Source organism: Antechinus flavipes, chromosome 4 (assembly GCF_016432865.1).
Source record: "Antechinus flavipes isolate AdamAnt ecotype Samford, QLD, Australia chromosome 4, AdamAnt_v2, whole genome shotgun sequence".
NCBI lineage: Eukaryota > Metazoa > Chordata > Mammalia > Dasyuromorphia > Dasyuridae > Antechinus > Antechinus flavipes.
In genome coordinates this window covers 90,129,747-90,156,865 of record NC_067401.1, presented here as the reverse complement: position 1 = coordinate 90,156,865, position 27,119 = coordinate 90,129,747, and the positions used below count along the sequence as shown (strand labels likewise).

The following is a 27,119-nucleotide window of genomic DNA, read 5'->3' as shown; positions in this document are numbered from 1 at the left end:
GACAGAGGGAAGTATCACATGGACTGAGGATGAGGTTATAAATGATCCCTGATGTGATGACATCAAAGAAAAAAACATTAAGGGGGTGGGAAAAAGTCTGTACTGGAAAAAGAGAAAAGAAGAGGTATAATGGGACAATTAGTTCAGATAAAGAGGTACAAAAGATCTATTACAAGGGAGGGAAAAAAAGGAAAGGGGATGAGCATTGTCTCAAACTTGATCACATCAATTTTGTCTTTGAGGGAATAATTTCATCATTTACTTGGGTAAAGAAATTTAAATAATCCTATAAAGAAGCAGGAGAAGAAAAAAGAAAAGGGAGGGATAGGAAGAAGGGAGGGCAGTAAAACTAGGGGAAAAGGTAAGAGAAAGGGGAAAAGGTTGATAGAAAATAGAGTAGTGGGTGGAATGGGTTAAAAAACACTACTAAGAGAAAGAGGAGGGGTGATAGAAAATAAGGTAGTGAGTAAAATGGGTAAAAAAAAATACTAGGAAGGGGAGAGGAGTGATGGAGGATACGGTAGTAAGGAGGGGATGGGTAAAAAAGCACTACTAAAGACTAAGTTGGAAAGAGAGAACAAAAGTATATACAGGGGAGAAAATAGTATGGAGGGAAATACAGAGCTGGTAATTATAACTGTTAATATGAATAGAATGAACTCTTCCATAAAATGGAAGTAAATATACCAAGTCATCAGCATTCCTATGTGTTACTGTCTCAGCAGCAAGAGATAGAGAAATTGCATTTAATATTGCTATACACAAAATAAAATACTTGGGGGCCCACCTGCCAAGACAAAAGCAAGAACTATATGAACACAGTTACAAAACACTTCTCACACAAAATCAGATCTAAACAATCAGAAAAATATCAATTGTTCATGGCTAGGTCAAGCTAATATAATAAAAATGACAGTTCTGGTCTACTTGTTCAGTGCCATACCAATCAAATTAAACATTATTTTATAGAATTAGAAAAAATAATAACAAAATTCGTCTGGAAAAACAAAAAGAACAGAAAAAAATTATCAAGAATATCATGGAAATTAATAAAAAATGCAAATGATGGTAGCTTAGCAGTACTAAACCTAAAACTATATTATAAAGCAGCAGTAACCAAAACAATTTAGTACAGCCAAGAAATAGAGTGGTGGATCAGTGGAATAAATTAGATACACATACCACAGTAATCAAGGCATTCTAGTATTTGATAAACCCCCAAACTCTAGCTTCTGAAATAAGAACTTCATATTTGATAAAAATTGCTGGGAAAACTGGAAAATAATGTCAGAAATTCAGCATAGACCTACATCTCACACCCCATACCAAAATAAGATCAAAATGAGTACATAATTTGGGTATAAAGGATGATACCATAAACAAATTAGGAGAACAAAGGATAATTTCCCTATCAGATCTTTGGAGAAGAGAGGAATTTATGACCAAAGAAGAATTAGAACATTATGAAAGGCAAAATAAACAACTTTGATTACATTAAATTAAAATGATTTTTGGACAAACAAAACCAACAGAAACAAGATTAAAAGAGAAGTTCAAAGCTGGGAAAAATATTACAGCCAGTGGTTCTGAAAAAAAAGGTTCATTTCTGAAATATATAAAGAATTGTGTTAAATTTGTAAGAAAGCAATTCATTCCCCAATTGAAAAATGGTCAAAGGATATGAACAGTCAATTTTCCAATGATAAAATTAAAACTATTTATATGTAGTTACATGAAAAAAAATGCTCTAAATCACTATTAATTAGAGAAATGAAAATTAAAGCAACTCTGATGTAACACCTCACACTTTTCAGATTAGTTAAGATGACAGGAAAAAATAATGATAAATGCTAGAGGAGTTGTGGGAAAACTGGGACACTAATGTTTTATTGGTGGAGTTGTGAAATGATCCAACCATTCTGGAGAGCAATTTGGAACTATGTCCAGAGGGCTATAAAATTGTGCATACTTTTTGACCCAGCAGTGCTATTACTGGATCTATATCCCAAGGGAATTATAAAGGAGGGAAAAGGACTCACATGTGCAAAAATTTTTGTAGCAGCTCTTTTTGTGGTAGCAAAGAATTGGAAAAGGAGTGAATGCCCATCAATTGGGGAATGGCCAAACAAGCTGTAGTACATGAAGGTAATAGAATATTATATACTATAAAAATGATGAACAAGCTTATTATAGAAAGGCTTGGAGTTACATGAATGGATGCTAAACAAAACAGATAGAATCAGGAATACATTGTATACAATAACAGCAAGTTTGTGTGATGATCAAATATGAAAGCCTTGGTTCTTCTCAGTAGATCAGTGATCCAAAACAATTCCAATAGATTTTGGACATAAAATGCCGTCTGCATCCAGAAAAAGAACTATGGGGATTAAATGTAAATCAACATATGCTATGCTCACATTTTTTTTTCTGTTTTTTCTCCCATAGGTTTTCCCTTTTGTTCTGATTTTTCTCTTCAAACATGATTCATAAAGCATAGTGTATTAAAAATAAACTTCTTACAATAAAAAATAATAATAAATAACTAGGAGTGATTTTCTAAAACCATGATGCTTCGATTACATGAAGACTCAGAATCTATTGAAATTTTCAGAATTGGTGAGGTGTTGGGATATTTAACTGTTCTGGTTCTCATTTCTTTGTAAGAGGAAGGGCTTAGATTCAAAGGCTCTGAAGTCTCTTCCTGCTCTAGCTCTATATTAATCTGTGATCCATCACCAATTCTTGGTTGAAACCACTGAGCTTTTCAGTCCTCAATTATGATAAGAACAAGCTCTTTATAAAAGTTTCCCTCCTCTTCTGCTACACACATATCTAATATTTATCAAACAATAATAAGGAAGTGGAAATTTGTAAGCAGTTAAATTGAACAGAGGTCATATATGTTTCTTGCTATAGAACCTTTGACTGGTGAAACATTATTTTGATAACATTGTAAGTAGGTACCTTATGTAGTCTTAAAATTACTTTTATTTTGAAACATCCAAAATATCTCCTAGCCACGTGTACTGTTCAGAACTCTCAGAGTTCATCCCCAAAAGTCAAGAGGGAAACAATTTGCATCAGAAGGAAGGAGGGATAGAAGGAGAAAGGAAAGAAAGAATGGAGAAAGGAAGAAATGAATGAAGGAAAAAAGGAAGAAAGGAAGGGAGAGAGAGATGAAGGGATAGAGGGAGGGAGGAAAGAAAAAAATGAAAGAAAGAAAAAGAAAAAAAGGAAGAGAAAAAAGAGGAAGGAAGGAAAGAAAGAAGGTAGGAAGGAAAAAAGAAAAGAGAAAGAAGGAAGAGAGGCAGAAGGAAAGAAATGGAATAAAATTGGAGAAGGTTATTTTTGTTTACTTTGTGAATCTTACATAAAGATAGATGTCTTTTAGGGAAACAGCCTGGTGCAGTTATAAGAACATTAGCTCTGTAGTATAGGACATATTCAAATACTATTTCTGATACTTACTAATTAAGTGATCTTGATCAAGTCACCAATAATCCGATTTCACTTTTCTTCTCTGTAAAATGCAAATTTTGGAATTTATCCAACTTCAGAACTATGGTTCTGTGTTCTACATAGAATTTTCTACTGTATGATTTCTATCAGTAACCACAGAATATTATTTGATTCTTTATTTTTAAAATTATATTTGCATTAATACATGAATACTTATATTTACTACAGCAAGATCAACTTTATACCTGGGCTGCAGTCAGTCAACCCACACATTCTCTGGATTACACAGAGGAGCAGTTTCCGAGGAGAATCCCCCGTGTCTGGTCTCCTGCTAAGCCTCCTGATGAAGAACATGGGCCCAAGGAGATTGAAGCAGGTAGGATATTGACAATATAACTTATGTTGACCTCATTCGGGGGAGGGAGGGTTGGGATAACAATCATTACAATGCAGTAGTTAAGAAATGGTAAACATATTGATGGATTTAGAAGTTTCACTGGGTATTTATCCATCTTTGAATGGGTTTTCCCACTCTTCATGTTTTTTAGCAGACACCCAAAGACAGTACCATCCTACCTTGCCTCACCCTTCCTTCCTTTTTCTTCCTCTATATATTCCTCTTGCCCAAATTCCTATCTGGAGACTAGAAGAGAGAGAGAGAAAAAAGAATAAGGAAAAAAAATATATATATGTTTTCTTTATCCTAGCTATCTATTTCCGCTATTATATACTGGTTACGTTTTCTTTGAATAAATCCATTAGTCATTTTTTTTTCACCTTCTATTTCTTTTTTCTTCTTCTTGTGGTCCAAAATGAATTTCTTCAAATACATGTATTATGACTTGGGAAAATAGTATTATCTCCTTTCAGAGACAACATGGTATAATCCAAACAAAATCAAATAAAACCACTGACCTTGGAAGTAGAAGAGACCTAAATTCTAAATCTTAATTTGATACTTCCTAGCTCTGTGTGACCTCACTTAAGTCATTGTACCTCTCAAATCAATCAAATTGATCTTCATCAATTTAAAAGTTGTAATATTAATTGAACTGTTCATCTCATAGGATTTTTGGGAGGATCAAAAGAGATACTATATGTAAAGACTTTGCAAAACAAAGGTATATATAGCTGTGAGTTACTATCAGCTTCATTTCTGGAGAGACAAATATAGGAGATAATCACAACTATGCTAAATTCTAAGTGAATTTGTTTTGCCATCCCAGATTTTGAGAAAATGACAGGCATAAAATTGACTTTTGAAACTGTTTGTGATATCATGTGTTTATGAATCTCATTGATTTCTGCTTTCTCTCTCTTCTTTCCTTCTTTTCTTCCTTCTTTTCTTCCTTCCTTCCCTTTCTCTCTCTCTCTCTCTCTCTCTCTCTCTCTCTCTCTCTCTCTCTCTCTCAGAATTTTCTTCATGACCTTATCCAAAAGGAGTCAGTGATCCTTAAATGAACTGAGAATATGACTTATCCATAGAGTGACAAACTACAGAAAGAAAAACCTTAAATCCTGAACTTTCTTGGTGGGGTACAGGGGAGCTTCTTTTAATGTGTGAAATCAGCAATAGGTTTCTACAATGGGGAAAAAATAATGATTAAACCAGAGTCTATTTTAGCATTGTATAATGTTCAGCTGCCATTATGTTTCCCAGAAAGAACTCTTACTTTTTTTGAAAGACTCAATTTTGATAAAAGTTATATTTTAGCTCCTGAACCAACTCTGTAAGGGATCACTTGAATCTGCCCATTATATCAGAAATGACCTTGGCACTTATCTTAGAAAACACCTTCTGTCATCACCCCATGCAATATATATTACATGAGAGACACTAGCCATGTTTATGCTCACCTTTCTTTGCCCATCATTCCTTTGAGGAGCTGCTTTTTGAGATGAATCTTTTCCCTACATGCTCAGAAATGTAATACTATTACAAATGATTCCTTAGAGAAAAACATCTTCTCAGGAATGTAGTAGATGATATATAGAAAAGAGGTCACCAGTAGGGAGGAAATCAAGGTGTGTGGTCCAAGATAGGTATTTTTAACAAGTCAAGAGAGTCTGGTCATATAATTTGAAAATAAAATGCATATAAATCTTTAAGAGGAAAAGCATTTTTAGTTCATAGGGTCAGCTATAATATCTGTGATATAGCATAAAGTATTTGTGAGAAATATCCAAATGATACAAATAGCATTTTCTAGATTGAAAAAAGATCATTCGGTTTATTTACTGTACAAGAATCTCTGATAACATAGTTGTTCATACAACATGCTGATTATGATGTTTATATATGTATCAATTTTTTTTTCTTTCTCCCCACCTTTCTATTGATCTTATTTGATTTTTTTTAAATGGAATAATTTATTTTTTTTAAATTGAGCATCTGAAAGGTGATGCTTAAAAGCTTTTGTATATTTGATGCTTTATTCCTTACGAATTCTTAGTAAAATATATTGATGAAGATCTAGGCTTTAGTTTATTCATTAAGGAAATCTTTTTTGTTAAAAGTCTATTAAACTTATATAATAATATGAAAACTTATATAACAATACTTTTCAGAATAATTATCAATTTTTATTATTTGATACAATCTACGAAGCTATAATACAAAAAATTTAATGCATCAAATTTGTCTCTCTTTAAAATATGCATCCTTGTAGAGGATACTGAAGGTAAGTAAAGAATATTTTAATTTATTAGGTGAAACATTTTTCCTAGTTTATGCCAAATTCAGAAATATGATACCATTTAATATTTGTACAGTGCTATAAATATTTACAGGCATTGAAGAGTTGGAATCCCAAAATACATACATAGCTTTTTATCAACACACACACACACACACACACACACACACACACACACACAGAGTTTAATAATTATTTGTCTAATTTGGGGAATAAGATAAACTTCTGCTGTAAGGAAAACATCTTGGCAAATCTGGAACAATGCTTTTCTCTCCTTTCCAAGCTTGCCCAGATTTATTTTGGGTACTAATCATATGTCCTGTTAATTTCTACTAGTTAGTGTCCTGCTCTCTACCTTTCTCTTAGCTCATATTTTCTCCATACATTATCACTCTCTTCTATTTAAGCTCTCTTTTCTAACTCTCCCAAGATAATAACTTTGATATTGAAGCTATCATGAATCCTATGAAGTTGAAGCAGTTGAGTCAAATTTTGAGTTTGGGAACTCTCTCACAAAGACTTACAAACAGAAACAAAAAATAAGTTAGCTATATAGAGGCTTTTGATCTTATGATACTACATAGATGTGCCTCATGTGTTCCAATCTTCTCCATTGTGGTATCTACACAATTTTTGGTGATAGATAATCATTCAACAAGTATTTCTATTATTTATATGCCACTCTAATAGTGCTAGAGATAAAAAGACAAAAAAGTGAAGCAATATCCTCAAAGAGCTCAAAATCTGTTGGGAAAAAGTCACATATACATATAAGTAAATGCAAAATATAGTGTAAATAAATTTGAGGATTTTGGTGGGAGAGAGAGAGAGATACTAGCAGCTGGCTGGAGGAGAGACAGATATCAGGAAAAGGTTCACAGAGAAGCACTTGAGCTAAGTTTTGAAAGGAATTAAGTATTTTTAAAAATAGAGATGAGTTGGGAATGAATTCTAACTATGGTAAGAGTATGTGAGCCTAACATATGGAAATAAGACATAATCTGTCTTCTGTAAGGAATAGCAAGATAGCCAGTTTGACTATACTCTGGAGTAAGTGAAGAGGAGCAGTGTATAATCTGCCCAGAGAGGATAAAATCATATTGTGAAAGGCATTAAACATTTAGTACCAACGAAGCTGAAGAAGTGTTTTTAAAGACAAAAAATTCTATTTTTCTTTACTTTTGTTTTTCAGTTTCCATTTTCTCTATGCTTACTTTTATTCACTGCTTCTAATTTTCTCCTCCCTTCCTCTTCTTTTTCTCTCCCAACTTTTTCTTCTTTGACCAAATTCCAAAAGGACGAAAAAATGTTCTCCCCTTTTTAGATCATTCTGAAATAACCATATAATAGTGACTACAAAAGGGTCAAAATCACAAAATAAAAAATGGTGACTACAAAAAGTCAAAATAGTGACTATAAAATTGCTGTAGAATGCTACAGCAATTCAGCATAATTATAGAAAGAATATTACATGCAAGGTGCTATGGAGAATACAAATTAATTTAATATTTCAAGAAGTGAGACAGGATCTCTGTTCTTAAGCAAATATATACAGATAATTTGAGCCAACAAATATGTTTAAAAATGGGTGGTTTCTGGAAAAATCATGATGGAAATAAGTAGTTGGAAAAGAGGAGGAATGATATCTACTATGGTGATCACAGAAATTTAGCTAAGCAGATGGTGCCAGAAACTTTTGTCCAAACTACTGTAGCCTTGAATCTGTGTATCCTTTCATGAAGAAATCAGCTAATGGACAGTTCCACTCCTTTTATTTTGTTTTCTTGTGTCTCCTTCCCTTCTACATACCTTGCCCCATACTTCTCTTTCCTCCCTTTCTATTAATTCCTTTTTTTCTCTCTTCCCATTCCTTCTGTTTATCCTTTCCTCTTTTCTCCTCCTTTTACTGTTCCTCCTCTTTTCTTGCCTCCTTCTTCATCCTTTTCTTCTTTCTTTTAATCTCTCTCCTTTTTTTCTTACTTTTCTGCCTCTTCTTCTAATTTTATTCTTTTCTTATCTTTCCCCTCTCATTTTCTCCTATTTTCTCACAAATTCTTATTTTCAGCTAACTTCCTGTTGGCATTTTTCCTTTCTTTTGTATTGTTTTAACTTTTAAAATATTCACTAAGGTTTGCTTTCATTGCTTGATTAATTTTGTGGAGCTATTTTTACATAAAATTCACATTTTATAAAAAAAAAATCAGTAAAGTCCTATAACAAAGTTTTTGTTGTTATTGTTAAATGTAGGCGTGGGAAGATCAGTTCAGTAAGACAAACCAGCACATATCAGCCTTGTATGACAGCTTAAGGAGTATTCTACTGTCAAAGCTTCCTACTTTTGCCGAGAAAGAGACATCTCTTCTTAATTCTTCTCTAGTTCTGAGCTTGGTTATGATAGTTAGATAGCACTGAACTTTGTAGTCTTGTTAATTTGGTTAACAATTAGTTTGTAGACGTGGCATATATTTTTCCCAGTTCTGCTTGTTTCATTGCATCAATCCACATAAGTTTTCTTTTGTTTCTCTAAAACCTTCATATCCATCTTCCATATATTGCAGCCATATTCTATTACATGCACGTAGCAAAATTTCTTTACAGAGTTTATTTCTAGTTATTTATTCATATAAAAATTGATGCTATGAATTTTTTGATATACCATGAAAATTTTCTATATTTAATCTCATTGGAATAGAATCCTAGCAGAGGTATCTCTGGAACAGAGTGAAATTTTAATCATTTGTTTGCATAATTCCAAATTACATTTGAGAATGCTTGGTTCAGTTTACATCTTTACTAGTTTGTTTGTTTGTCTTTTCATAGAGCCTCCAAAATGAACTATTTCTATTTTTGTCTTTAAAAAAATATATCAATATGAGTATGAAGTGAAACAGTTTAATTTACATGTCTTGTATTACCAATGATTTAAGCAATATTTAATCTGGTTGTTATTAGTCTGAAATTCTTTTAATTACAATTTTAATAACTATATAAAATTTTCCTTTCTTTTAATCCTCTCTTTTTCATTCCCTTTCTTTTGTTAGTTTCATCTTTGATTTCTCTTATTTCCCTTTCTCAAAAGTTTAAATTTAAAGCCAGCATACTTATGCCTTATTCAAAAACATTTTGTTCTGATTAAGAATCTTTTTTTGCCCTTGGCTCATAACAAAATCACACCCAGCGTTTGTTTGTTTGTTTTAATAAGGTATATTTTAGAATGAAAAGGTTTGTTGAGATTGAAAATTAATTTTAGAGAATCATGATTGGAAGAAAATAATGAACCAATAATATAGTCATCTAAGCGCTAGAAAACTAATGATAGGTGTTAAAGATCAGTGTATTAAACTGTATATATTTATAATTTATCCCATTGATTATTAAATATTGAACTGTATATCTTTATAATCCAGTCTCTTGTTCGCTAATTATGATATAGAATCTTACTTGCCATGAAAGTTCAGAATTTATTTTTCCTGGAAGAATACCAAGTCCAACACTAGGAAAATAAATCTGGAATGTACTTTATGAATATTTGATTAAAAAAACTAATAAATATTATTGGGACCCAGATTTGCCATCAAATATCGACTATAGTTCAGCTTTGATGTTAAAGGACTTTATTAAAAACCAGGTTTCAATAATAATGGTAATCCCTACTTCTGAGTTTAGCAATCTTAAAATGAAAGAAAATCCATTTTTTATTAACAGTGTCTGTTCACCATGGGGAATCATTAAAAATGATCTTAATGGCATTATGTGTTTCTTATGGCCACTATGATGTTAAATTTTTATGCTTTCACTTCAGGCTGTTCTCCATAGGAACAATGGAGTTTTAAATTATAAAAGGCATATATTTACTAGTAGGTAAAGAGATTGTAATAATTATAAATATCCTGAATAATTTCCTCATCTTTTTTCTCTGTTTCCTATAAGGACCCACTATTTCAGAAAACATTTGGTGAATGCCAATCATGTATAGCTGGTACATGGAACAAAAGTATAAAATTGAGACAGTTCTTCTCTTACCTTCAAAATATTTGTTTTCTATTTATGACAAATATCAATTTCCAAAGATGAAAGCCTCCCCCCCCACATGCTGCCTCAAGAAGATTATAAGCGAAAAATCCTGTTAAATCTTTAAAAAGTGTCATAGCTGTCTCTTTAATTTCAGTAATTTCAATAAATTCAGAAGCTAGTTAGCCCATATAAAGAGTTTTGAAGATACTGTCTATTTTAAATTTCAATTAAAAAGGCACTGGTAGACTAATAAAGACAAGAGATCAATCAGTAAGCATATTAATTGTCTACTAAGTGCTTGGAATATGAAGAAAAATAAAAGTTCCTTCTTTCAAAAAGCCTATCATGTAACAGGGGAGATAACATGTAAGCAACTATGTGGAAATAAGAAATATACAGAATAAAGTGAAGATCTAGGTTTTAGTTTTAATATGCAATGTTTTATAAACTTGGGTAAGTTCTTCTCTTGGATTCTCAGATTTATTTTTCAAATGAGGGAGCTGTATTACATGATCTACTATTCACTAACTCTCATAAAGCCTAAATGAATAGGTCCCAAAGAAATGAACAGTTTTAAGAACTCCCAACCCTCTTAGTCAAATTCAGAGATTTACTCCGAAAAAGAGATTGCTTGTTTACAATAGATGTCAGTGTTTCAGAGATCTTTGATTCTGTTTATTTGGGTACTTCCTGAAGTAAGTCATAAACCCTCAAACTTGGGAAATGATCTTTGAGAGTTGTGGCCAAAAAATTAATCAGCCCATAGCCTACTTTTTGATATGTTTTTAACTGGTGATAGTACAGGACCATTTAATTTGATGACATTATGAGAATATCCTTTAGGATATATTTCAGATAAATGGAATTTTCCTAAGTCTGTGATGAAGTATGAGAATAGGTTGATCTGTATATTCTTGTGTAACATGTAAGTAAAGGCATCTAATTCTTTATAATTTGTAATAAAACTTTTGGCTAATGTGATACCTGTGTTACATAGCAAAGATCATTTTTTCATATACTGTAAAAAAACTATATATTCAAATTTTATGATTAAGATACTCTTAACATAGTTTCAGTGCATTTGGTTTTCAAAAGAATTATAAACTAAAACATATATGTATACACACATACATATATGTGTTTATATACCCAAATTACAAAAATTGTGAACTGCTTATATATATGTGTGTATGCATACACTACGAAAATCAAACCAAAATAATTCTGAGTTTATATTTCAAATCTAGCAAAACAAAGATGACAAAAAAGATGGAAAGAGTTAATATTAGAGGGGTTAAGAAAAGATAGATATACTAGTACCTTACTGATGGAGCTATGCTTTAGTATATCCATTCTGCGAAACAGTTTATAAATTAGGCAGATGAAGTGTCTAAAATGTTTTATCCTTTGAAACAGAAATTTCACTGCTAGGGCTCACCTCAGTTAATTACTAAAAGGAAGCTTGCATAGACAACATTTTTATGATTGTGTTTTGTATTTTTCACCAAAGAATGAGAAATAAAGTAGATACCTATCATTTGGGGAATGACTAAACTACTTGTGGTTAATGAATGTAATGAAATGTTTATTATGCCATTTAACAAAACAATACAGAGAGGTATAGCTTATGAACTGATGCAAAATGAAGTAAGCAAGGCAAAGAAACAATGAAAAGGACTACAACAATCAATATGAATGTAAAACAAACAACAAAGTTGAATTTGAATGTTACAAAATTAAAATAATCAAATTTGATCTCAAAAACAAGATATAATAAGACACAAATACCCCCAACTCCTTTGCAAAGATTGTGTCCATTGGTTTGAAATATTGCATCTTACTTTTGAAGTTTTTTCTGCAGTGATTGATTTTGCTGATTTTTTTCCTTTCCAGTTTTTAAAAAATCATTTTTTCATAACAATATGGATCTCAAAGCAGGGAGGGGTTCAAGGGAGAAATAAGTAATATAAAAACAAAATACATTAATAAAATCTATTTAAATGATTGTGTTTATTACCTATGTCACATGTGATATAATGTCATGACTAAGTTTTTATTCTTTTACCTTGTGAATAAGAAATAGGAAACAAAATGAATTATTTCTTCAAGACTTAATCTTTTTTTACCCTTTTTTAATCTAGAGTTTCAAGCTGTCATTTTGGAAACACAGAAAAAGTGTTCAGATGCTCTTCAACAGGTAAGACTTTTCTTTCAGGATTTAAAACAAATGTGAGTAAACTACAGGTAATTTGTGTGTGTGTGTGTGTGTGTGTGTGTGTGTATGTGTGTGTGCGCGCTTCTCTTCCAAAATCATTAACTAGAAAGGGGTTGGTTTTTATAAATGTATAAGAAACTGAAACTTGAAATAAAATCGGTGGAAAAAATTATCATTGGTAAAGAACCCCCATGCTAAATCAATGCCTGCTGAGGGAAACATGAATCTCCAAGCAATGTATGAATGAGCATGAATACAGTGGTATATGAAAAAGAGATGGCAGGGAAAGGAAAAAAAAATATGAAGTGCCATTTATTTGCCAACTACTATACTTTATAAAAATTATCTTGTTTAATCCTCATAACTCTTGAGGAAGGTGTTATTATCCCCATTTTATAGTTAAGGAAACAGAAGGTGACAGCAGTTAAGTAACTTGCCCACACATCTAATAAATGTCTGAAGGTTATATTTGAACTCTTCATCCTGAGTCTAGGCCTTTTTCTCTAACCTTTACATCACCTATGGAGAGCAATGGAGAATTAAGAACCTACTTTGATTTGTGCACAAAACATTCCCCAAAGAGCTCCTAAACTTGACTTGTAAGCTAAATGAAATGAGCCAGCTTTTCTATCCAGTGTATTTATTGCTTTTTAGGTTTTATAGTTTTATCAGCTACTTCTATTTCTATGAGAATCATTGCTTTCCCTCCTCCAAATCTCTTACATTATTCTCTCTGGTCCTACATTTTAAAAGTCTCTGAATATTCAATAGTATGAACAATTTACAAAAAAAAAAAAAATTGAGAAGAAGTGAGGGTTTTTTGAAGTAGTAATTAGAAGAAAAGCCATGGATTAGAAGTTTTATTTTATATAAAGACCAAAATTTAATTGGACACACAACTATTGACAAGTACATTAAATCTGCACTTGAATATTTGAAGAGTAGTGATTCCACCTGCAGGAGCTCCCCTTTCCATCAATACAGATCATCACTCTGCTTCCTACCTTCAGTGCTTTTCATTACTCACTATGACTAAATATGTTTATTTCTTTATGGTTTTCCATCATTTTTTCAGCCTCTCTGGGCCTCATTCAGTATATATACAGTTCACATCACTGAGCCTCCAAAAAAATGATTGTAACCTTATTATAACCTATAGATCAATGGGTTGTGTTTTCATCTTCTTTAATAAATACCTAGAGCACTAAACACTTATAAATAATATATTGAATAGTATAATAAATAATGGGCAGTTAGGTGACACAGTGGATATAGTATTGGTCTTGGAGTTGGAAAGACTAACTTTAAATCCAGCTTCATATACTGTGTGACCCTACGTATATCAATTAACCTTATTTGCCTTAGTTCTTCATCTGTAAAATGAGCTGGAGAAGGAAATGGCAAACTACTCCAGTATCTTTGCCAAGAAAAACCACAAAAAGGTGTCATAAGGAATCAGATGCAATTGAAAAAGAATTAAATGACAATATTAAATTACCATGGAAATTCACAGCACTTTTTTTTATTGTTGAAAGAGGTTTGTGGAAGAAAAGCTTTGGGAATCACTAGTATAGATTAAAGCACTTGCAAATCTTTAAAGCATGATGCAATTCCCCATTGCTGTTGTTATTAATAATTTAATAACATTGTTCCAAGACTTTCCAGTTTAATATAGGACTTACTAGATTTGCCCCTTCCACAGCAAAGCATTAGAATAGAAATAGTGGAAGATGATGTATCACTGTTGTAATTATGACAGGGATAAAAAATTGTGGGGATTAAATTTTGTTATTTTTTAAACTTCTAAAATTCTTTCAGATTTCTGTGTGTTCAAAACAAAGATCTCTTGCTGGTTAAATCCTAGAAACTAAGGTTATCTGGGTATTTCTTATAACACTGAACTTTAACAATGTTCTTTGTCTTGTCATTTCAAAAAATAAACATTTGGCCTTTTCCCCCTTCATATTAAGAATGAAGATTCTCTTACATTCCCTTTCATGGACAAAGAAGTTTACATAAATCTAATAAATCCTTGGAGAGCTATTTCCCTTACTAGACATGATAAATTCCTGAGTTTGTCTGCTTCACAAAGAAAATTGGCTCCAGGACAGAGAGTTCCAAACTGAGATTTTTAGATTGCATTAAACTTAATTTCCTGTAGGCCTTCCAACTTCCTGGATTTTGGAGTGTTGTTTCAGGGTTGCCTTTAGTTCTCATCAATATTCACTTTTAATTTCTTGGAAATATTATGCAGTGACAAAACCAATATACTTTTCCTGTGTTTTGCTGTCATTTTACATTCATAATTCATCTTTGTTGAAACATTTCACTAAAGCTGTAAACATTTTAAAGTTTATAGCAAATTGTGACCTGTTGCTTTATATTTATATTAATGTACTTACTAGAGTAATATCTTTCATTGATGATGCACCTTCTCCATTATCTTCCATCATAAAAGACAGTGAAAGTATTCAGTGTATATAGTACATGCATATTCATTCAAAATTCCTTTAGCAAAGAAGTATTAAGTTTCACCTGTTTGAAAAATACTATGCTAAGTTATGAGAGGTACATATATTTTAAACAAGGCTTCAGTTTCTCAGCTTAAGAAACTGTCAATCTTATAGTGAAGAATGTGTGATAAGGCAGCTAGGTGGCACAGTGATAGAGTGCCTGACCTGAAGTCAAAACACTTATCTTCCCGAGTTCAAATGTGGTCTCACACACTTACTAGCTATATGTTTCTGGACAAGTCACTTCATCCTTTTTATCTCAGTTCCTCATCTGTAAAATGAGCTGGAGATTGAAATAGTAAACCATTCCAGTATCTTTGCTAAGAAAACCCCAAATGTAGTCATGAAGAGTTGGACATTAGTGAAATTATTGAATAATGTGTGACAAAAATATATTAGTGATACAAAATATCTTCCAAGTTCTGTGGAAGGAAAAATCATTTCACATTAGAATGAATCAAAGTAGGCTTCATGGAAAAAAATGTCATTTCAATAGAGACTTGAGAATTCATTTATGTATTAAAGAAAGTAGTCTGAGATAAGACTGCAAGAGTAAATTTGTATCAAATTATGTCCTTGAATGCTATGGCAAGGAGTTCTGGGCATCATTTGATAGTAAATTTGGAGACATTGGAGAGATATGTGGTATATATGGTGTGTGAGTGTGTGTATGTGTATATATACATATTGTAAAAAGATATGATATATATGGTGTGTATATACATACTATTATATAATATACTGTAAAAATCAAACTGAAAAGGGATGGATAAACCTGAACAGGAGTTACTGAGAGGAAGTCTATTTATTATAGTTAAGGGGAGATACAGTGATGTTCTAGTAGTAGCAATAAATATTGGAAGGAGAAGGGCTTCATATTGGAGATACTGGAGAAGTAGAAATCATAAAAGTTGGCCACTATTTGACTATAGGTTGTGCTGAAGATAATATCAAGGATTGATGCATGATAATTGGGAGACTGATTGTACCATTAATAGAAACAGGAAAGTTGCAAGGAAGAATATATTTAGGGAGAAAGGAAAGATGTTCTGCTTTAGATATTTTTCAGTTTGGGTAAAATATAGGATATGATGGGAGTGCTTGTCAGTTGGATATCATACTTTATTGGATTCAGTGTTGATGGTCACTTCAATATCTTCCCTACATCTTTCTGAACTTTTCTTGTGGCTTAGGCTATCCATGCATGCCCTTCTTTCTTTTCTGCCTACCTACTTGTTATTTCCCTAAGAAAAGAAAAAAACATGTCAAGTGGGAAGCAATATTTTTTCCACTTTTAAAACATAAGAATTTTTTTAAAATCTGCCTTGTTAAATCAAGAACAGATTTTTTTATTAAAAAACCAATCAACAAACAAAAAATTCCTGAGTTTTATGATCTTCCAAAACACTGGATCAAGCAGCAGATGGCTGAATAAGAAGGTTGAAGTCCAGGCTGTAATGCTTCCTAGCTGAGTGACTCTGGACATGGCACTTAACTTTGTTTGAGTGCTCAGGTTCTTTATTAAATTGAGAAAGCAGAATTTTCAATCCCTATCTCATTGAGTTGTGCTGAAAATAGTTTGTAGCTCTTAAAGCTCTATATAAATATAATTTATTATTGTTGTTTTATAGTTCCTATTGACTAATTGTCAAAGAAAGTTCCTCCTCCTCACATATTAAAAACAATCATGTTATATCTAACTAGAAATTAATATGATTATTACATAAAAATACCAAAAAAAGACATCAATCAATATTTTTGCAGTAATATTTACATATAAAGCAGTTAGATACTCTTAAATACAAAGCCAGATTTGATTATAGCCAGGTTGGAATTTAAGGTGATAGGTCTTTGTTGAATATATAAACTGTTTGGAGTCATAAGCAAAAAAACAAAATGTGTTCTGCCAAACTGTAGTGCATAGTAGTTCTCAAAAATTTTGGTTAATGAGTTCTTTATAATGTTAAAAATTAAGGATTCTCAAAAGAACATCATTATGTGTATGGGGGAGGGGGGGCTGTGTGTTTTTCCAATATTTATCACATTAGAAATTAAAATGTCTTAGTATTTTTGTGAAAATTATCTTGACCCTATGGACCTCTCCAAATGGGTCTTGAGATTCCTGGGTCACATTTGGAGAACTGCTACAATGATATAATGAAAAGGGAACAGGATATGGGTATGGAGCTTATTATCTTTTTTCTGTCACTAATTAGGCCCATGACCTTAATAAGAAAGTGACTTACCTTCAATTCTTTTTTTTTTTTAAATAAGATAGATTAATTGGCTTAGAGGACATCTATGGTTCCTCTAAGGTATAATGTTTTATGATTCTAAGGAAACAGCACCTGTCATCTAAAAACAATTGAGACTGAGTGCCACCTGGAGGAACAATAATATTACAACCCTAAGCAAGTTGAATTCTGTGGTTTCCTAAATATTTGCATCATTATCACAGCTTAAAATTTTTAGAGAAACCATGATTAAATTTGAGAAACTAAGATAAATGTTGCTGAAGAAAAAAAAAATTAGCTCAAAATTTTGATTACAGCAATAAACCTTTCAGTCTTTGAAGGTGAGGAAAGTATGGTAAACTAGATAGAGATATTGTTAAGATAAAAGTGTAATATAATAATTATCTAAATATTCTTAAACAGTGAAGAACTATGGGAAAATGGGTCAAGAACAACCTGGAGGAAACTATAAATCATAACAAACACCAACAAATCACATAAAATAGTGTTAACAAAACGTCTTCAGAGTCTGGATATCTTTCCCTCCTCCTCCCTATATAATCCCCCAGCATTACTTTGTGCAGCAATCAGACTTTACCTATCCCCAACTGAGCTATGTATGCTGTCAGTATGTACATACCTGAATAAAATACTGTCATGAGAACATAATTACAAAATTATCATTTTTTAAAATCCTATTTTCAGCCAATTGTCTAAGATTTAAATTGGATAATCAGTAAGGATCTCCCTTTGTGCTTGATTCCCCAAAGTTAGCTTCTCTGGTTATTAACTATATCATTCTTCCTAAGAGATGTACTCTAATATTTTGTACCAGTGATTTTTCACAACTATTTAGTGACATTAGATGGCCTAGGCCTATATAACAAACTAAATTATTAAATAACAGGAAGAATTGTGTTATATCTTGGTTTTATAGGGGAATTAGAGAAACCTTCTATGTGATTTTCTTTTTTTACTCTTACTTCAGCAGAAGGGTGGCAACCTGATGAATTGGAGTCATAAGATTTGGTTTCAAATTCTGACTGACAGTAACTATCCATATGATTTTAGACAAATTACTTTATCTCCTTTGGCCTCAGATTTCTGATCTGTAAAAATATCTGAGTGAAATTAGATAATATGTAAAGATCCCCCTATTTTTAAATCTATGATCCTCTATACCAAGTGAGTATCAAATCATAGATTATTTTAATATGTATAATATTGATGTTTGTGAAAGAAAAGAATTAATTGTATACATCAAATGAATAAAAATAATACGTTACAAATATTAGGAGAAACCTGACAAAAGAAATTTTTGACACTGAAAAAATTTTAGATGACTAGAATGTATTTCCCTCTTGCCACTATTTCTTAGAATCCTTGTTTCCTTCAACATTCAGATCTTCTACACGAAACTTATAAAACAAGTTCCCACCTGCTTGTGTTTCTTGCCTCTTCATCCTTTTTGATTGTACCTATATTTATATGCTGTCACTTCCAGCCATGTGTAAGAACACTGATGTTTGTTTCACTTTTCTTTATCTTATTTCAGCATGTGGGAGGCATAGATCATAAATGTTTATAGATAGATTAATGGATGTTGATGAACCTTAAAGAATAAATATAGACTGGATTAATTTTAATTTTACTTTTTTTCCCTTTCTTATCTTTGGTGATAATGAATAACTGAGAGTTGTCAAGCAAAACATGGTAAAAGTCAAGCAAAACAAAATGATTCAGTAGTTATTAGAGGTATTTCTGATTATATATCCAACTGTAAAATCACCAGCTTAGAAAATAAAGTGAAAAATAGAAAAACTTCATTTAACATATGAATACAAGCACATTTTTCTGGGGAGTTTTTTGTCTTTTTTTTTTTTTTAAGAAAAGATCCTGTCTTATTAGAGTCCAAATTGAGAGCCTTTGGTGTAACAGCAGTGCTCAGAGAATATAGTTTCACAACAAAGATCATGCTGCTAGCCCTTCCTTTTGGGCAGGGAGTCACATCGTTTGAATTTTCATTCAAAGATTCATTTTTTTTAAGTTTTTATTCATTAGCTTTGTCATTTGATAGGAGAAGTAAAAAGGAATCTTTTGAATAGCATATAAATATCACTTTAACATGTTTACCAGGTATGATATTGCCTGCTATCTAGGGGAGGGGGTGGAGGGAGGGAAGGGAAAAATTGGAACAGAAGTGTTTGCAAGGGTCAATGTTGAAAAATTACCCATGCATATGTTCTGTCAATAAAAAGCTATAATAAAAAAGAAAAGCATGTAAATATCCTATAACTCTTATTAAGAAACTTATGCCCCACATTTATATGTGCTTGCTATAATGAATTATAGCATAGATATAGCATATAGATAGATTACTACTATCATTGCAAACAAAACTTTCATATAAAGCAAAGCAAAATAAATTCCCTTTCTTTTATGTGAAGTAAAATTCCTTCCTCTTTTTTGTCACTAGATGGCAGTTACGTATCTCAATTGACTGTAAAACTTGCATTCTAGATTTAGTGTTTTAAAGAATCTGCTGTCATGGTGATTATTACTTTTAGAGTTGGAAAGGAACTCAAAACTTACATGGTCCAAGCTTTACTGAGTATGAAAGACAGAAATAAAAGGGCCTGTCTAGTTACTGGGTAAGAGCTTCACTCCTAACAAGAGAATGCCTAGTCTTCTTTGAATTAGCCCTGAAGCAGTATTGGAAAGCATCCTGTAAGTTTTTCTTCAGCTGCGAATTTTCAAGCACCTGTTCTCTCAATCTGAATGTCCTGGAATTTATTGAATGAGTTTTGACTTTTACTATCTTGCTGTAGTTAATAATTCTGAGATTTCAGTTTGCCTAGAAAAACACATGATTCATAAAGCATTTCCTTAGCTGGGAAGTGTCTTCAACATTACTGCCAGTGAGTCTGTTGCCTAAAGCAAAGATGGAACTTATGTGGCAAGAAAGGATAAAAGCTATGACTTGAATACATTTCTAAAGAGATTCATGAAGTTACGTCTATTTTAAAGAAAATCTGATAGAAAATTAAATTTGTGTTAAACTTTCATTTCTCTTGAATCTTGTAACAGTCCTCAGTTCTGTCCTGATATTTGGATATTGGAATATTATTTAAAGGATGACTCAGGATTTGCAGACAAAAAAACACCAACTTTCAAAAGTGATTTTACTCTTACTTTTATTTCTTAGTCTGTGGAGTTGGTTATTAGGTTAAAATTTTAAAGATTTTAAGTTATTTTTTAATCAAGACTACCATCTTATCAAGTTTAAATAAATTAGTTATAGGAACATAGACCTAAAGATAGACAGTCTAGTTCAGAGACCACCTAACCCAACTCATTTTACAGGTGGGGAGAATAAAGAAGGTAAAGTTATCTACAAAATTTATACAAGTAATAAATGTCAGACACAGACACTCAGTTCCTTTGACTCTATGATCATTGGTTTTGAAAAGAAAGATAAAATTAAAACATCCTTTTTTTATTTGTGGCATAGTCTAAGATGCAACTTTCCCCCCTAATTCAGCCTCTCTAAGATCTAGAAAAATAGAAGCAAGATAATTATCATCAAGAAGTAAAGTGGAAATAAAAAAGTTTGTAATTAGGTTCTTGCCTCTTATCACTTACTTCATATGATTAATCATCACATTCTTTTAAAATTGTGTCAAAATTCACTTCCTGGGCAGGTTTTATTGATCACAGAGACTTAGCTCTCTCATTACAACTTTAGTGAATTGCTCCAACAGTTCTTTACTTCATTCAGTACTTCACAGATGTGTTCTACTATTTCCCTTTGCCATCCTCTGCTAGCATCAGGAGGTGATCATCATGAGTTGGTATGGCTGGGAAATCATCACATAAAGATCAGTCTTCTATTGAAAAGCTTCATTGAACTTTACCAGTCCTTCTCTGAGGTTATAATTAGAGACAACCAAAGCATTTCCAGTTTGATAGGGCTTATGATGGCTTGTACTGAGCTTACAAGAACCCACAGACATTGCTTTACCTATCATCACTAGCTACTTTCATATTTCTCCTTTGCTTCAATTGGATTCCTTGAACAATCAGCCTATATTAAGTTCCTTCATTTTTCTTCTTCTCACTTTTTAAACTCTGCCGTCAGATTTCTATTCCCTTCAACATAACACATCCTTTTGGATTCAGTACCTTTGTACTGGACTCAGTACAATGTACATGGATGGAATATTCTCATTATTTTATCTCTTAATGTTCCTAAACTTCCAATTTTGCTCACATCACTTTCTGGATATTATTATCTCTGGCATCTTTTTTCACTGTCTTTTGTCCCTTCCCAGAGTACCATTTCTCCGAGAATACCTACTACCTACTCTGTACATATCTTGATGCATATAATTATTTATATGTAATCTATATTAACCACACCACTGGAATGTGAGCCCCTTTAGGACAGAGACTTTTTCTTTCTTTCTTTCTTTCCTTTTTTCTTTCCTTTTTTCTTTCCTTTCTTTCTTTTCTTTTCTTTCTTTTCTTTCTTTCTTTCTTTCTTTCTTTTTTCCTTTCTTTTTTCCTTTCTTTTTTCCTTTCTTTCTTTCCTTTTTTCTTTCCTTTCTTTCTTTCTTTCTTTCTTTTCTCTTCCTTCCTTCCTTCCTTCCTTCCTTCCTTCCTTCCTTCCTTCCTTCCTTCCTTCCTTCTTTCCTTCCTTCCTTCCTTCCTTCCTCCTTCCTTCCTTCCTTCCTTCCTTCCTTCCTTCCTTCCTTCCTTCCTTCCTTCCTTCCTTCCTTTTTTTTTCCTTTCTCTCTCTCTCTCTCTCTCTCTCTCTTCTCTCTCTCTCTCTCTCTCTCTCTTTCTCTCTCTCTCTCTTTTTTTTTTTTTGGATCTTCAGTACTTTGGTACAGTGTCTACCTAAAATATTAAATACATGCTTGTTGACTGAAGAAGTATAAGACTTAAATTGGACCAGTACTTAAATTATTCCATTAATTTTTACTTATTAACATCTTGCTTTGTGACATCCAGGTGGCACAATGGACAGGGTGCTGAGCCTGAAATCAGGAAGATTAATTTTTATGAGTTAAAATCTGGTTTTACACACCTTATTAAGTGTGTGACTCTGGGCAAGTCACCCAATCTTTTTTGCATCAGTTTCCTCATTTGTATAATGAGAGGGAGAAAGAAATGACACACCACACCAGTATCTTTGCCAAGATAACTGAGGAACAATAACAACAATTATGATTTGCATAATAGAATGATAGAGCTCTTAGAAACGACTTAGTCCACCTATTTTCTTTCCCATGATTACAGATGAAAACACTGAAGATCAATGAACTGACATGCCCAGCGCATCCAGCAATTGATTCATTTTTGTTTAAGCAATTAAATAATTAAGCTTTTTAGGCATAAGGATTGTATTTTCATTGTCTTGAAGTCCCCAATATAATTGTGTTTAGGGGTATGTTGTTGTTATGTGTTCTTCAGCTATTCCTATTTTCTTCTTATTCTACTACTGGCTTGTAGCCCAGATGAATTCCCTGGCTTCTCCACTCTGGAGAGCATCTACTCTGAGAGATCAAAGGATCTGTTGTTCTCTTTATCTTTTTTGTTAACATCAAACCCTCAGCCAGAGACTAGTTGCGAAAATACCTTAGTATATCTCAATCTCTACACTGGAGATGGTATTCTTCTCAGTTGCTGCGTCTCAATTGTAGTCCCTATAAGTACAACTGGTAATAGCTGGTGGTTACCACTGTTTATAAAGGCAAAGTAAACACTTAAAACAAAGTAAGGTAAACAGATGCCTTTGTCTTTCCTCTTTCCAATATAGGGGGAGGAGGGAGGAAAGGGGAAGTGTCAAGTCTTCAAGAAGGAACTCTAAGGAATAAGGGAGGCACTGGATTACTTTCACTGGAGTTTGTAAGAGAATGTTTTCAGCAATACAATTTCTGTCCCTGATCAATTCTAGTATACTTCCCCTTCCCATCCCCCTCCAAGTCTCAAATCTCTTTTTTAGTTGTGATTGACTTTATCTGGCCTGCTCCTTATGGCTTCCTACAGCTTTCCTTTTTCAGGCTTACTGTTTCTTTTACTCACTTCCCAAGAATCGAGTTCTTCTAGTTTTGGAGTTCCAGAACTAGTTTTGAAAGGTCACCTTGAAGCAAAGTCTATCATCATTCTTCCATATGTCTGTTGCTCCATTTTTTATTTCCTCAAAAGACTAATTCTTACCTTTGAGGAGACTGCATAGTAGTCAGTTTTACAATTCATTTAACATCTCTTTATGTGATGGTGTGTGTGTGTGTGTGTGTGTTTGTGTGTGTGTGTGTGTGTGTGTGTGTGTGTGTGTGAGAGAGAGAGAGAGAGAGAGAGAGAGAGAGAGAGAGAGAGAGAGAGAAAGAAAGAGAGAGAGAGAGAGAGAGAGAGAGAGATTAGGTCAATGAAAATTATACCAAGGAATACTGTGTTATATCAAGGAACACAAAGTTCTGTCTGTAAAATAGGCTCAATTATCAGTTCCTGAATCATGGGATATCAGATTTTGCTAGAAGGGAATTTAGAATTCACTAGCCTCTTAATGTTATGGATGAAGAAACTAGTTAGGGACTTTTTCAAGGTCATAAAGGTGGTAGGTTAGAAATTGATGCCAGGTACACATGTCTGAGGGTAAGGGGAAAAAAATGTCAAGGCTTGGATTGAGGAAGTTTGATTAATTGACCTTGGAGTTGTTTCATGCATATGCAAAAATAAAGATCAAATGAGCCAATCCAAAAATCATTGCACCTCCTTTAAAGTAACTAATAAGATGCTCTAGATATTAAGATGCTTTAGTAACTTAATCAATTGAGAGCACAATTAATGAATGCATTCAGAATTATATATTTAGGTGTGCACTTCCTGCACTGACTTCTCCATTGTATAAAGCAATCAAAGAGTTTATTGAAAACCTTCATTCCCCGGGAGGGGCCAAGACAAACCTCATTCGTTAGCATGATCTGCAATGAGATGATCATTGTATTGTGTCGAAGACAGGAAGATCTTGAGTTTGGGCTGAAAAACAGCCAGCTCTTACAGGCAGAGAATAAGAGGAAAGTCTCTAGCCTAGGATTTTATGAATCATCAGCAGGTCTAGTGCATTGTAATATGCAAAATTAAAAAAAAAAAAAAGATGATCTTGCCTGTCTGATTGAAAGGCCTGTAAGGTATTGAAGAGCTTCAGCTATCTTGGAACATTCTTCATTTTTTACTCCTTTGTCTCGTCAATGTTTGGGCAGATGAAGTGACTGTATTTGATTCAAAGATTTTCTACCCCCTTATTTGGCATATCTAAGAGTTACTTTTTCAATCTTTTCATACAACCTGTGTTATTGTTCATTATTCCAAGGACTTAATGTTAGGGCAGGGCTCTGAAAGCATTTCTGAAAGCAAGGTCTGTGCTGGTCTTGCTATTGCTTTTTTGGGAATAATGAGTATTGTCTTATCCAAGATCTCAGGGAGAGGCTAGGAACTTAGATCTTATTCCTTCTACCTAGATGAGCTGGTCAAAGTACTAATTGGGCTGGGGGTGGGGAGGGGGGGGTGTTTGTTTTTCCCCCATCAACATTTTGTATCATATATTTTTATAGATCTGTTAGGAGAAGTTTATAGAAAATGAGCTTGGTCTTATTTGCAATCACTCCTCCATCTTGACTTCATCCTACTTTGGCCTTTCTATATACTTATACAAAAGTGTCAGAGCCTTGGGAGGATGTTTTGTACTAATTATCTTTAATATCTTAGTAAAATATTTTCATATTTATTTCATATTAATTAATCAATAAACATTTGTTAAATGCTTGCTGTTGTAATGCCACACATTACTCAACTATACTGTTCTTTTCCTCTAATTGTACTCACAATAGTATTTGAAATCTGAGAAGAATAAGGAAAAGGCAACAAGGAAAATAAAGATTAAAATTATGGATGGTGTTTATTATAAGCTACATTTGAATATACATCCTCATGGCATTTCAAATTATAGAAATTAAAAGAAAAGTTCTAAATCTTGCTATAAAATAAGGACTTGTAATTAAGATGATAATCAAAGTATAGAAGAATTTCAAGTAAAGTTTGAGGGAACAAAAAAATAAGTGGCCAAGTTAGTAGCTCAAGTTCAAATATAACTGGTCTTAATGAAGAGTCCTCACTCCAATAAATTAGAGAGAAATGCCTCGTTGTAAAGGACTATTGAAGTGCTATTATATTTAGTTTTTTTCTTAAAAATTTCATCTTTTAAGATTTTTCTTGATAATTTAAAACATTTATCATCTATATGCAAAGTAGTAGGGTTATAGAAGAATTTAGAGGTGAGTTCTCAAAGAGTTTATAATATAATAGTGGAATAAAATGCACTTCAAAATAATTATGAGAGTAGACAGATAAGGACAAAGGACATTGCATAAACCGCAATAAAAATATGAAGAGGACAGGAAGGAATGAGTGAATAAGATGAGAAGAGACAGATGAAAATAGGTAATAATAGTTTGATTTGTCTGGACTATAAATTAGTATAAGTGAAGGGGAGTAAGGAGAGATAAGGCTAGAAATAACAAAGTTGCAAGAAGAAAAGCACAGATATTCCCTCTCACTGAGAACATAGCCCAAACCCCTGGTCCTTCCCCACTAGCCCACATTTTGTTCCTACATTTGAACTCAACACTAGGGAGAGGAAGGGAGTTAAGTTCTTTGCTTAATTCTCCCCCTACATCTCATTAGACCCACAAAGTTCCTAGTCCAAAGCAACTTTTTAAAATTTTATTCCAGAATCCTGACCAGGGCTTCCTTGCTAAACTTACTATAAAATCTGGCTTTGAATTCTGGATTCCAATGTCCCTCCCTCCCCTCAAAGACTTGAGCTTCTGGGTGGGGGAACTATACTCCCTACAAGGATAACTGAAAAAGACAAAAGAAACAAGAACATAATCCTAAGTGTGTTTCTTAGGGGCTCCTGGAGTCTGTGAAAGGAAAGATGGCGCTCAGGGACTTTCTTCTGTTTATTACATGGTCACTATTTATTGAAGGAATGAAAATTTAATTTCTGGTCACTGCCACTGGAAAGAGACCCTAGATACTCTTCTTAAGAGGGTATTGAGATTATCTGATAAGAATGAAAGGTGGAGATTTAGGAACATGAAAGGAGTGTTGGTGATGGATTTAAAAAAAAAAAAAGGTACCACAGTTAGGACCCAGTTAAGGTTGGATGACATGACCTTCTAATGGTCCCTTAGAGCAAGGATTTATTTCCTTCTCTGTTCAACATTTTAAAAATAGGAAAAGAAAAGGTGGGAAGTGGCGATACTTGGCAGGGTAGGGAGCATCAGAATGTTGTGGTAGAGAGTGATTTTCAAGATTACAAGAAAGCATACTATTAAAATGACTGAGATTATGATTAAAATTATGATGAGAGTAGATTGATGAACTGGAAGAACATGGAGGGCTTGAAGAATTAGAGATCATGATGAAGGCAAAGTGTAGGTTCACAGAAAAGAGGCAGAAGGAAAGGATATTATTATGATTAAGAGAGTAAATTTGCATATCCATAAAGAGTTTTCAATAAGTTTTCAGTGTATCTTTGGTAGGTGAGCATTTTATACATTTCTTTTCATGGAATTTCATCATCCCCTGGACTTTATTGGTAATATAAAGAGACTGATGATTTTGTGAGTTTATCCTCCTAGGCCATTGAATATATTGTTCCAATTTATTTTTAGTTGAATCTCTGAGTTCTCTAAATAAGTATTATAGCATTTGCCAAAAGTAATAAATTTGTTTCTTTTTTAAAAAATGTATATTCACTCAATTTTTCGATCATCTTTTTGCTATAGCTAATAAAGTATATAAAATATTATTAACAACAGACGATCATACTAGAAAAGGCCCTAGTATTTTTCTGTTATAAATAATACTAATTCTTATTTTGGGTAACTAGATGACACAATGGATAGAGTGTTGGCCC

General features: G+C 32.8%; 1 protein-coding gene and 1 long non-coding RNA gene across 3 annotated transcripts in view; one reads left to right on the top strand and one right to left on the bottom strand.

The window, feature by feature from the left end:
- The window catches only part of FMN2 (formin 2), a 446,111-nt gene that overhangs the window by 84,843 nt on the left and 334,149 nt on the right, over window positions 1-27,119 (top strand). For both annotated transcript variants that reach the window (XM_051993530.1, XM_051993529.1), the window contains exons 3-4: window positions 3,691-3,838; window positions 12,314-12,369. In XM_051993530.1, coding sequence (XP_051849490.1) covers window positions 3,691-3,838; window positions 12,314-12,369 — 204 coding nt within the window. The remainder of the gene's footprint in view (window positions 1-3,690; window positions 3,839-12,313; window positions 12,370-27,119) is intronic.
- Window positions 1-27,119, bottom strand: part of LOC127559614 (uncharacterized) — a 121,469-nt gene that overhangs the window by 7,661 nt on the left and 86,689 nt on the right. Inside the window, exons 3-4 of the long non-coding RNA XR_007953171.1 lie at window positions 4,039-4,105; window positions 3,472-3,523 (exon numbers count right to left, since the gene is read on the bottom strand). This is a non-coding gene — a long non-coding RNA (uncharacterized LOC127559614). The remainder of the gene's footprint in view (window positions 1-3,471; window positions 3,524-4,038; window positions 4,106-27,119) is intronic.